General features: G+C 37.6%; 1 protein-coding gene across 1 annotated transcript in view; it reads left to right on the top strand.

Annotated features, from left to right (window-relative positions):
- Positions 1–13,149, top strand: part of GABBR2 (gamma-aminobutyric acid type B receptor subunit 2) — a 370,340-nt gene that overhangs the window by 317,386 nt on the left and 39,805 nt on the right. Inside the window, exon 14 of the mRNA XM_018069987.2 lies at positions 7,844–7,954. Coding sequence (XP_017925476.1) covers positions 7,844–7,954 — 111 coding nt within the window. The remainder of the gene's footprint in view (positions 1–7,843; positions 7,955–13,149) is intronic.

Below are 13,149 nucleotides of genomic sequence, written 5' to 3'. Positions count from 1 at the left end.
CAAAATTTTTGAAAACAATGGAAAGACTTGACAGTGATAAAAATAACAGAAAATCCTCCAGTAGGCTAGTGGACCACCATCTTACCATTTTGGAGAATATAAAAGAATAACTGAGGAAGTTAAAATGTTCCTTAATGTTAAGAAATAATTCTTTTTTTATTTGCCCCTGCCCAGAAACTATTAATTTACCAGTGACTGCACAGGGTGATAGTGGTCTCCAATGATGTTTGGCTCTGAAAATGTCATACAACTCCATATTATGCTTCTTCTCTCTTCTCCCACACCTCATATGTATCTTTTTACATCCTCTTAAGGAATGGATTTTTCACTTTCTTCGAGAAGTCAGCATCCATTTGTTGCTGTTGTCACTGCAATGTAAATAAGCATAGTAACAAACATTTTCATAAACCATAGATCAAAAAAACTATAGCATTAACCAGAAAATATAGGATGATCATAGAGGTGAGATTTTTTTCCTCTTTGACCCAAATAGCTGGGCACAATAGAGGACCTGAGCATTTTTCTTACAGGAAAAAGTAACTGATGATAGATTCTGCTTGTTGTTGGTTGCAAACCTGCCTTACTTACAGGAAAGGTGTTAAATCCCATTTCTCTGAGTGCCACAGAAAGGATGGTAAGTCATATCCTTGCCTGCAACCCAAAACCTACCCGCTAGCAAAAAAAGCCCCATTATCTGCAAAAAGAGCCTCTTCCTTGGTTCCATCTGGGGCCACCCAAACAGTTTGCTCATGGCTGTCCCCTGTGGTTTGGCTCTACTCTTCTTCTTTATGCATTTGCCATAGTTCCAGAAGAAAGCTGTCTGTTTCCATTACCGTAAGCAAGGAGATATTGAATTCCTTCAGTCACCAGAAGGAGTGACTGGCGTGGCCTCCAGCATAGCCGGAAATCTAGCTAGGAAAGTTAAAAAAAATGGAAACAACTGCCAGTCCGGCTTGTGAGGCACAGTTCTGGGCAGCTTCATGGGAGAGGAGGGGAAAATACTCATACTCAGTTTGTGAAGCTGATACCAAGAAGAGCACATTTCTGGAAGAATCTGTGCAGCGCAAGAGGGTCTGGATAGTGAAAAAGGTCTTCATTCCTCTGACCTACTTTTCTTACACATCTTAGCCCTTTGCCCTCCCTTCACAGAAAAGGACGTGTTCTACTGCTCAGAATACTTTATTAAGTCTTTGTAACACTTGTCCCTCTGCCTTCATGCACATACATGGAAACGTTTCATTATCCAGTCACTAGATATGCAATTGGGGCAACATTCTCTGAGGAAATAATATGATGTGAAATTTCTACTGAAGCAATAGCTGAGTGGAGTGGGAAGACTCAGTCACAGTTGTTTGAAACACTCCATGATACAAGCCAATTTTGCCTTTTCCCTTTCATTTCCTAGTCTACAGTTGTTCGCAGGGATCACAGGGGTTTCTTTACTCAGTCAAAACTACTATTTTGCATTTTATGTTAATGCAAATAAACGAAACTGCTTGGATTAGGGGATGGTCTTAATAAAAATAGCAAGAAATCTCTGGGAACCTTTTGGCTCTCAAAAACCAGTTTCATCTAAACAAAATCAACCACCACAACAGGAAAATAAAACTCATGAAGTGATGTTATAAATAATGCTGATGGGAGATTTTTTCTATAAGTAAGTGTATGGACAAATTCACTATAAAAGAGCTTATAAATAGCTCTCCTGGCATTTTATCATCTTTAAATCATGTTAATTTACAGTATGTACACTCGCTGATTTATGGAATTATTTATACAAAAGACAGATGGGGACCTAAAAAGTAAGTTTCTTTTAAATATATTGCAGAGTGATATCACTGTGTCTGTATTACCAAAATTTATTGTTTTGGGATAGTAGGAATTACAGTGGTTATCTTTGACACTTTGGGTTTTTTTTCCTGTCTTTCTTTGCTCCCATCCACTTGGAAGTTTAGACCTGGATTCTGTATATGTAACAAGCTGAGTAATGTAAAATAGCATCGTCAATATCCTTGAAGCCCTCAGTGTATTATTTCTTTTTTCCCTGACTTACATGGTACATCTTTTTTTATTCTTTAGAAAACCAAATTGAGAAAAATGACTGGATAAAAAATAAGAATATATATATATTGATATTCTGGCAAATGTCATTTCATTGTGTCATGATTTCTAGGTAGCCAGCCATTACAGAGTTACTGTTCCATACTAAAATACCACTTAGAATTATTTTTTTTTTTAGAAATTAAAAAATAAACGGGATTTCTTTTGAATTGTGGGAAGAGTTTAGCTGTTGAAGTTTTTATGCAGCCAGATAACGCTTAAAATCCAGTCCATTGACTCAGGTAGGGTGGGAAGAAAATGACTGAAGCAGAAAATGCCCTGTAATCCCCCTGGACAACCTAAAGATATCCTTTAGTTCATGTCACGAGGGCAAGGGGTGTGCATTCAGATCTACGTGCATTCAGATCTTCTGTCCTGAAACACTTCATACCTCAGTTCTTAATCATTATAATGTTACAGAAAAGTTCAAACTTCTCAATTAATCTTGAAGAGAAATTAAACTGGCCACTGGACTGTAAGAATTCAGTAATAGTTTTGTACTTGGCTGAGCTACTGCATAACAAGCAGTGTGATTCGTAATGTATCTGAACCCAAATTTAAATATGAACAAAGACAAACAAGTTTTTACTCTACCAAATTTTTAATTGGAAGATATTCCAAATGAGCTACCCCAGTTTAGTATTGCATTTCCTAATTTGCATTAGTGGAAGCTATGACTGCACAACATAAAAAATATATGAAACAAAAGGGATCCATTTCCTGGAAACTCTCTTTCTCATATCGCAGTTGTTTTGCTGTAAAAATGCCTTCAAATTATTAAGTAATTGGAAAGTCAACAGAATCTGATCCTTCTTTTTCTCTTTTCATCAGTAATTAAGAGCCTAGCTCTCAATTTCACACTGCATGCTCAAACTGTTTAAATCTGTTTGTGGAACACCTTTACAGAACTTATAGAATAAGCCAACTATAATTATCCTTAAATAAAAAAAAAAAAAAAGGTTAATTTAAGAAGTAAGGATGATCTTCTAATTTAGCAAAGTCTGAATTTTAAGACAAAGAATCACAGTTGAGCTCCATATGACTGTTAAATGTGCCAAACTAAAAATGCCAGAGTTATCTAATTCATGCTGGTTCGATTGAAACCATTTAAAGGGAAGATAAAACAGACACTGGGATGGTATGTTAACATGTTAACAGTGTGACAGGAGAGTATGATCCTGTGTTTTCCTGTACTATGGGGACTGCACAGTTTATTTTAAACCTAGTAAACAGAAGCTGCAACTATTTACCTTATGTTCCACATCCATCTCCGGAAAAGTCTGGGGCCTAATGTTCTGATTCTCTCACTGGTGAAACTGCAGTTTCAGAAATGGCACAGTGTCACAACAGAGATCTGCAAAGTTTCTTCTCATGCGTGCTGAGATTGACCACCTGCAAGCTCTGTCACACAAGCAACACCACAATTCTGTACATAGAATCATCTACTGTACTGACCAAGGGACCTGAAGAAGTGACCGTGTAAAAGTAGTACTTTAGGAAGGTCAAGGACTTTTGAATACTGTGTACTAGCCCACTCTGTTCTTCCTGGACATTTGCTGGAGGAAGTTTCCCATGGAACATAGACCCTTTTAAGACCTCTGTGGAGCTATAGAAAAGGAATGGCTATAAAGAACAAATAAGTCAAAGATACATTAGCCATCATACAAATATCTCCCTTTTCCAGGGGGATTTTGGCCACTATAGTAGCCACTAATAAATTATAGCTATAGAATAAAATAAAACAAAATAAAAGAGATAAGAGCTGTTTCTATATAGATCATATAGCATCATCGTGCCCAGAAGGCACAGGTGCCTCAGTCTGTTTTGTCCTGTTTTCCCACACCTGAGCTTAAGACAAGGAATTCATTGAATAAATTTGTTTATTCAAGTGGAACCAGATTCTTAAAGGAAATGGACATAACCATTCAATTAAAATGGCATTTGCACTTGAAACACTGTCTTTCTGCCTCCCTAACACAGGACACTTTGAAAAACAACCTAAATCAAGCCTGTAGTTTGGTATTGCAATCCATACATACGCGAAGGAAACAAGAGTCTCGGTGCTGCTCAGCTATTTGGAGGGGATGTAGGAAGGTAGGAGGCACTCAGCAGTCTCTGTCATCACAGGGTCTCTCCTGGAAATTTCCCTGATGGTTCCAGGTAGTTTTAAGCTTCAATTGTCATTCTGGCAATACCCATCTAAGCCGTCACTCACCTGTTATGATGAGGATTTGCCAGCACTCCAGGCAGACTGAAGAGCAGAGGCCTACAGAATTGACTAATAATAGTTTAAACACACACACACAGAGGATATAAACTTTCTGTGGATAATCTCTTTACCGGTTTGGGTTGCTTTCTAGACCTAGCTGATCTCATGTAAAACAAGCATTTTACTGGTGATGATACACAACTCTTGTATGAAGTGAACAGATTAAACTATTTATGTTCAACTGCTGAAAGCACTCCAGAAATTGATGTCAGTGTCAGAAATCTTATTAGGTTTCAGAAGAGGTAGGAAAGCTTCAGACTAATCACAAGGCAGAAGGTCTTCAGGCTTTTGAGAATGACATCTGAAGGGCATTGAGACTGTTTTCTATAAAAGGAAAGGGCAAATTTCCAGTACATATATAATCACTGGTAGCATTTATGTTGTCATCCTCTCTAAAGCAGTAACAAAGTGCACAAATGGTGGATGATTAGAGAGGTCAGTCAAGTGTCCCATTCAGCTGTAATTGTAGAGTTTTTAAAAATTCTTTTGACATCAGAAAATATCATATTTTTTTTAACCCAGCTTTTTGCTATGATTAGTTAATTCATGCAAAATCAGTGAAGAAACAAAATGGCAAATTAAAAGCAGTATAACAGGAATGTCATTTTGCAGTAGCAATAAGTAATCAGCAAAATCAGTTCACTGTAAAATTATTGCTACCTGTCAATGTTTAACTCCACATGCACAGAACTTTGGTAAACTTTTGTTTAAAATACCACTACCTAGCAGATCTGGAAATTGTTTTGAAAAAGTGCTGCCCCATGTACATTTTTGCTAATGCTGCAATCATTATCCTCTTTCCCTGCTCCCACTAGAGCACTTCACGAGATTTCCCTATCTCCCAAACACTGTTTTATTTAATTAACATAAATTTTAAACTATCATGCCTCACAAAATCTGACAAACTTCCTACTAAGGAAATGATGGTTTTTCTCTAATAGTATTTGAAAACAAGTTATGTTTTCCATTTCATCATTTTTCTGCCTGGGTCTTTAAAGAGAGTTTTTGAGTAATGAATGGACATATGCTTTCCAATTTTGAAGCAAATAAAATTAGAGAATACCCACATAGGGAAAGTAAAAATATAATCTGCCACAGATCAAATAGCAGTTTTCATTTCAGTAATATTCTTAGAAACAAGGAACTATTCCAGTTACTTATAGCTGGTTAAAAGTGGTGGAATCCTTCAGTCCAAGTGTGACTGGAGTTTTCAACAGGAACAAGTGAAATGAACCACATCACATTGTTCATTGCACCAGGTGGAAGACTAAATTATTTATATACTTTCTTGTTTCAGAAAAGGATGAAACCAAAATAGAAGGAATACATGACAGGAGTGATATGGAACTGGGGAAACAAAGAGAGACTCTTGTGCTGACTCATCAGTGTGAAGGAAAAAATAAAGAAAACAGTCTGATGACCACATCCTTAAGTTTTATGTAACTTCCGTAATTCCAGACCATGAGGAATGAAGTTGTTGGTAGGCTTAGGTGTAATTTAGAATTTCAGAAAAATGACTCTGCCGTACAGTCCTGTTCACACATCAGTTACATATTCAGAGCTCTGTGTGAATGATTTCTCCTGTGAACTTTACTTCGTAATAGAAAGAAATTATGTTGAACATAACAGGTTGTAACTTTGATGTGAAACAGTGTTTTCAGTGTACCTAAAATTTAACATTGAGCTTGTGTCACTGATGATGGAGAATAAGGGAGTTCAACTGATCCCCAGACAAACATTTGTAACATCTTAAATGTTGTGGATGGCACTTAATGCTTACAGTCATTTCAGTTCTTCAGCTAATGGTTGTTTGCCTGACATCATCAACCATTAGGATGGAGTCTCTCTGGGAGACTTAATATTGCTGCCGTCAGTTTTATCTTATTTTATTTTAAGACATCTTTTTTCAAAGAGCTTTATTTTGCTGTTCAGGGTTTCTACAGAAGTCCAGGATAGGAATAGGTTTTAAATGTTAATGTCTTGCCTACTGAAGGATTTGCAAAGAAAATTGTGAATCCTTTCACTTTGCAGTGCATAGCACAAGATTGTTTGGGTTTTTTCCACCACCATCTATGTACTTATTTGTTACATTATTTTTTTACAGTATATGAGGTATGGGGCAGTGCCACACATACAAAAATACCAGTGGAAGAAAGTGAGATGCAGATTAATGCTGTGACCACTGAAATTCATGGCAAAAGTCATGCACCATCCGAAGCAGCAAGAATAAGCTTTAGGAAATTATTCAGATCCTTCCAAAGTCCTTCTACATACAATTCTACATTTCATTCTACATTAGTAAAAACATTATTTTTTCTTATATAATAGTCATTATACTTCTGTATGACACATTTTACTCATGTTGTTCATCAAAAAGGAAATTTGCAAAGCCCACTGAGACAACCAGGTATGTCTGGGTTGATCTTAGTTTGGCTGAAGTTCAGATACAGTGTTTCAGAGTAGAAAGGAAAAATAGCTTTCAATATTATGTAAAGCACGACAGACTGCAGGTACACATGTCTCAGAATAGCCAACAGGAGTGTTCTGTGGTATATAAGTAAAACAAGATCTCTTAGAATCACATACAAAAAGATCCTTGTGTTTTTATATAACGTACATCATTAACAAACAGTTTAATGGTTTGACCAGATCCTAATATATGTTCTAATTGCACACAGAATAGTAGCTAGTACCCCTTTGCTCTGTATGTTCTTTCCCCTGTTTAAAAAGCAAAAAAAAGGTGAAGAGAGCAAGGGTTGGTTCTTGAAGGTTTTTCTTCTCAGTCTTCATACAAACAGTCCTGATAGTATCCAAGTCCTCTTGACTCTGCAATATTATACAATCTCCTTTTCAAAATAAATGGAAGGCTACAAAGCTTCCAGCAGTATTGCATTTTTTATAGGCAATCCCTGGCTCTAAAGGACTTTTTTATTTTATTTTTATGATTTATGCTCTCTTCTAAGCTACTGTTGTAGTTTCCATAGTAAATGATCTTTGATTTAGCTCATGGTTATCAATGAAAAAACACCTGAAACACAGCAATGTTTCATACATTGTTTATCAGCCATTTGCCAGTGACACAAGAACCACAGGTGAAAGGAAAGATGAATTTAAATACATTCATTTTCATTCCTGTGCTTTCAAGCTGTTTGCCTTGTAGAAAAATTAGACGTCCTAAAGCTGATAAATGTGACTGACAGTGTTAAATACAGAGTGACTTCAGACATTTTCTTTCTGTTTTGCAGTAGATGTGACCTCACCATGTGGTAGCTGTCATGCAACTGTTTCCTCAGATCCTTGTTTTTCACCGTATTTCTCTGCAGGTTCAGGGGTCTGCACTCATCACAAGTTATTTTAAAGTTGTCCACTCTGTATTCTACACATCCTCAATCAACTGAAAATAGATTTAAGATCCACTGAGGTGTGAATGCAAAGGGAATCTGAATCCAAATATTTCTTATTTTATTTTTGCAGCCGGACCCTGCAGGCAGAGACATCTCCATCCGACCAATCTTGGAGCACTGCGAAAACACCCACATGACAATTTGGCTTGGGATTGTCTACGCTTATAAAGGGCTGCTGATGGTAAGCATAGCTTTTTCTGTACAACACGGATTTCAAGCTGTTATTTATGATAGGCATGAACTGAATTATATTTACTTTCCTGATGGTTGGGAGTGAGTTAAGACTGCATTGAGTACAACTTTTATAATCTAAAGTTCATTGGGCAATAATATGTGGATATATGCATGCTAAAATAAATAAGATATTAATAGCACTTAAGTGGAATACCATAAATATACCATGAACCAAGAAATTCAATAATGAAAAGATGGGTCTATAAATGAGGCAGCTTTATAAATAAAGAGGCCAAATCATCTGAATTCCTGTAGGTTCTCCAAAAAAGTAGGGTTCTAGGTGTTTGCCTCTGAGTTGAAAATGTCCTTCAGGAATAGTCACAAGATACAAGATTAATTTGGGGCCTGAATGAAAATAACCCTTTTATCACTGAGGCCCATCTCCACAAAAAGGTTTAGTTATTTAAACAGACCTCAGGAACCAGGAACCTTGAAGCTTGATAGTTAATTAAAAAAAAAAAAGAAAAAAGAGAGAGAGAAATTGTAAAGATGACTTTTAGTGATTAAAAGCTCCCAAGCCTGAAGGTTTTAAAAATATCTGATTTTGACAGCACTGACCAGCAGAACACCTATCTTGAGTTGAGCCCCATCTGGATCCTAAGCCTAGATAAACATTAGTCTACACTGCCCGAAGGATTCAATCTGTTCTGTGAATTTGTAGCGTGCTGGTTCATTAGGACATCCATGAAGACTGGATCAGCTGCTTCCACTTGGCATGGTTGGTGCTGCTGCCCAGGGCTAAGCCAGGGAGACGGAGTTGCTGGTGCCTGGACTCCTCCTCTTCCTTCTCCACTGTGAATAACTACTCTGTCGAGTCCTGCTGCTTTTCATGCTGCTTTTTTCAGGCTGAAAGCTCTTTAAATATCCAATATAAGGTTCAACAGGGAGGGATAAATTCTGAACAGTTGTTTTGTCATCAGACTGGTCTGCTGGGGTGAGCTTTCAGGCAAAAAAGGCACTAGCACCAAGTGCTTGCAGCTCCCAGGTGAGAGCTCTGATCCTGGAGCTACTAGCCAAAAGGAATCCTTCTCATATTTCCATTTAATAATTACTTTTTTTAAAAACCAACTTTAGGTGTAGATTCTTCTTTTTCAGAGAGTGTCCAAGCAGGCTGTGAAATCAAGAGCTAGGACATACTTGATCCCTCCAAAGGGATCAGGAATTAGCATAGATTCCACACCTCAGCATGTGTTACTGGGCAGCTCTGAGTGGCTCTAGATTCACAGTAGCCTCAGCATGTAGCACAGAATTGAGACGTATGTGTCTTGAAGGCAAGGAACCAGAAGTTAGGAGCCATGACATTGACCAGCACTGGGGCCACAGCTTTACAGTAAGATATAACTGTCCATTGGCATAAAACATTATTCTTTATGCAAAAAACACGGCACATGACCCAAAATTGTACCTGAACATTACATGTTCCTTTGCACACCAAGGAACTAGTCCAGCTCAAAACAGATTGCTGCAAACAAAAGGGAGCGAGGGCTCCTTCAGGCTGTCAAAGCTGTCGTACCCCTCTGCAGGGCCCATCTACAAAGACTTTTGTGGAGCTGGGAGCTTCTGAAATTCCTACTTATATTTCTTTGTTTGATTCTTCCTAGTCTGAATAGTGCCAGTTTCTGATTTTGTCTCTTTTTAAAGACAAATCTTCCAGAGGTATAGTTAGACTGGAAAGCATAGCTTTAGTACTCAGTTGCTGGCAAGTTATTTAACTTTATTACAATATTTGCATACTTTGTGCTGGTATCTATTTGGTCTGTTTGTATCTATTGGGTCATTGATTTATCTTCAGGGATGAAGTTCTTAACTTTTCATCCCTTTTCTAGTATACTACTTTACTCATGGTTTGACATATCTGCCCTTAACTTAGGAGGGCAAGTTTAATTTTACAAGATTTGTCTTAGATAATTTGTTAAAAGGAAAAAAGTTTTTCCTGCTTCTGTCACTTTCCAATCCCCTTGTATAGAAATTTTAAGCAGTTCCTTTTGCATTTTTCCAGTTAGAATTTACCAGTGTTTCTTATACAATTGCTTAAGGCATTTTTGTCTGTGAATATGTTTGAAAAGTAACCAAGTAAATATGCTTAATTTTCCTAAGGTCGTGTAAATAGACAAATCAAATTAAAATCCCTTTAAAAGTACTCAAGGACTCAAACAAATGGTAGAGGGGTTTCTGTTTGGATTGGTTTGGATTTGGGGTTTGGTGGTTTTTTATAAAAATAACTTCATTAACGTTTTCGATTAAAAATTAGGAAGGGAAAATAGCAGCATAAATTTTTAATTTACATTCTCAGGCAATTTTCTTTGATGTTTCAAGTTTGAGTTGTGTTAGACAGTAACCAAACTGCATTGGTTCCCACTAGTCTGTCGCCCTAGATTCATTTGTCAACATATTTGTTGGACTATTTTCTACAAGGTATTTGACTCTCTTTAAGTCTACAAGCATCATTTGCAAACTTATTTTGCAAATGCCATTACTCACCATACTTATTTCAGGCGCAAACTGTTTGATAATCAGCAGTGAAATATACACTTTTTATTACTCCATTGCCCTCTTATCACACAAATCACTACATAAGAAAAAGGAATATATTCATCTGAGTCATTTAAATAATTGTGATGGTGAGTGACATGAGGACAAGAGAATTGATGCATTTTATCTCATCCCCAAAGATTTTTCTGTATGCCACACATAATTTGTCTTCAGAACAAAAAACAGAACTTCTCATGTTACTGTATCAATTTATAAACGTTTACCTGATACAAAATTTTGTGGTTTGTAATAATGAAATATTTATATCTAATTTAACTTGCTATTTACTAAACATCTAGTATTGCTCATTACAATTAGCAAAGCAATATTTAAGGTGAAATGGCTTAGTGATATGCTTGGGTCAAAATTATTTACCATGACTTCTTGTCTCAAAATGGGAATTCAAAAAATTGGGTTAACCTAAAAAAAACTTTTCTTTTGAAGTATGAAGCAATACTGTCCATTTTGATGTTTTAAATGCACTGATGCAGTGAATAAATCACTCAGGGTAGGGCAGAGCACAGAAGGGCAGGAAAGGGAAGGGAAGGCAAGGGAAAGCAAAATAAGGGAAGGCATTACTCGCCAGGATGCACCAGATCCCTCTATATTAAAGTAAGCAAACTTTAAAAGTCAGATTCACAATTCTTCAATTGCCTTTGAGGGGATGTGAGGAATTGCTTACTAACTGCATGAAGGCTTCTCAGTTATTGGATTCATATTCCTCAGGACTGGTGACTAGAGAATAATAGGAAGGTGATCATCCTAAATCTTGCCTTTACCATTGTGTAAGTCTTCTTAATGACCAATTTATTAGTCTTCTCAAATTCCCCCATACTTATGGGATTCCATGTTTTCTCCCATCTCAGGTTCAGCTCCTAAAAGGCTACATTCGAGTTCAAGGTCTCTCTGCATGTACATGTTGACCATCACAGAATCACAGAATCAATTAGGTTGGAAAAAACTTCTGAGATCATCGAGTCTAACCTATGACCAAACACCACCAAGTCAAATAGACCAGTTGCATGTCAACTAGTCAATTCTAGTATGTCAAGCTTTTGATTTCTGATGATATAGACATAGTTGAAAAGTACCTTTTTTTCATCCATTCCAAAGGATGATAGAAAACACACCATCTTAAACTTGTCAGTGATGTGTTGTTAGTGAGTGCACTAACATATTTCTGAGGGGTATGAGTTATTTTTCTGATCTCAGCCAGAACAATACCGGACTAGACTCCTCTCTAATGCTTTGCTTATTAATCACACAAACTAGTCTTGTCTACTATTTGATTCCTCTCTTCCTGATAATGCTCTTAATTAACATTAGACTCAAGGTGTACATATGTTGGAAGTTTTATTTTGTCCCTGACAAATTATTACGGGTATGTTATTAAGCTACTGAGAAACAGGTTTTTGCGGCAAAGGTGTGTTTTCAGCTTGACTGTTACTCTCTGTATCAAATCCTACTCTTTTCCCGTAAGTGTTAATTGAGGCGTTTTTAAGCCATAATAATACTGACCACTTCTCATACAGTGTTTTTAACGTATCATCCTTAGCTAACCTTGCTTAGGATGAAAGTATCAGAATTTCAGGTAAGGAAAAAAATAATGCATATGCATCATGGGACTTGATAAAGGTCACTAAGAATAAGAAATTTAATTTCTTCTAATGATTCCTATTCAAAAATTCCAGTGGCCGCTATAGTTGATATACTGCACAACACAACTCCGTAGTTGATTCCGTGGCTGATCAGGAGGGCTTTAAACTAGGTTTGAAGGGGGAAGGGGTTGAAACTGGGCTCTCCAGTGATCAGCCTAAGGATGGAAAGCCTGAGTTAAGAATTAAATCAACAGCCCACCTGAAGTGCATGTACACTAATGCACGCGGTATGGGCAACATACAAGAGGAGCTGGAAGCCATGGTGCAGTAGAAAGGCTATGATATAGTCGCCATCACAGAAACGTGGTGGGATGACTCGCATGACTGGAGTGCTCTTCAGAAAGAACAGGCAGGGTAGGAGAGGTGGAGGGGTGGCTTTATATGTTAGAGAGTCTCTTGACTCTGTTGAACTTGAGATCAGTAACGATAAGGTTGAGTGCCTGTGGACCAGAATCAGGGGGAAGGCCAACAAGGCCGACATCATCATAGGTGTCTGTTACAGACCGCCCTACCAGGATGACGAAGGGGATGAAATATTCTACAAGCAGCTGGCAGATGTCTCGAAATCGTCAGCCCTTGTCCTTGTGGGTGACTTTAACCTGCTGGATATCTGCTGGGAGCTCAGTACTGCAGAGAAGAGGCAGTCTAGGAATTTTCTGGAGTGTATAGAGGACAATTTCCTTCATCAACTGGTAAATGAACCTACCAGGGGTAAGGCCCCGCTAGACCTGCTGTTTACAAACAGAGAAGGGCTGATGGGAGATGTGGTTGAAGGCCGCCTGGGAAATAGTGACCATGAAATAATAGAATTTTCAATACTCAGAGATTCAAGGAGAAACAACAATAAAACCTCTACGCTGGACTTCCGGAGGGCAGATTTTGACCTATTCAGAAGTCTAGTCCAGAGCATACCCTGGGAAACAACCCTTGAAAACAAGGGGGTCCAGGAGGG

Source organism: Manacus vitellinus, unplaced genomic scaffold (assembly GCF_001715985.3).
Source record: "Manacus vitellinus isolate BGI_N305 unplaced genomic scaffold, ASM171598v3 scaffold_17_pilon, whole genome shotgun sequence".
NCBI lineage: Eukaryota > Metazoa > Chordata > Aves > Passeriformes > Pipridae > Manacus > Manacus vitellinus.
Note: the sequence above shows the minus strand (reverse complement) of the source record. Positions and strands in the feature narration are given on the sequence as shown.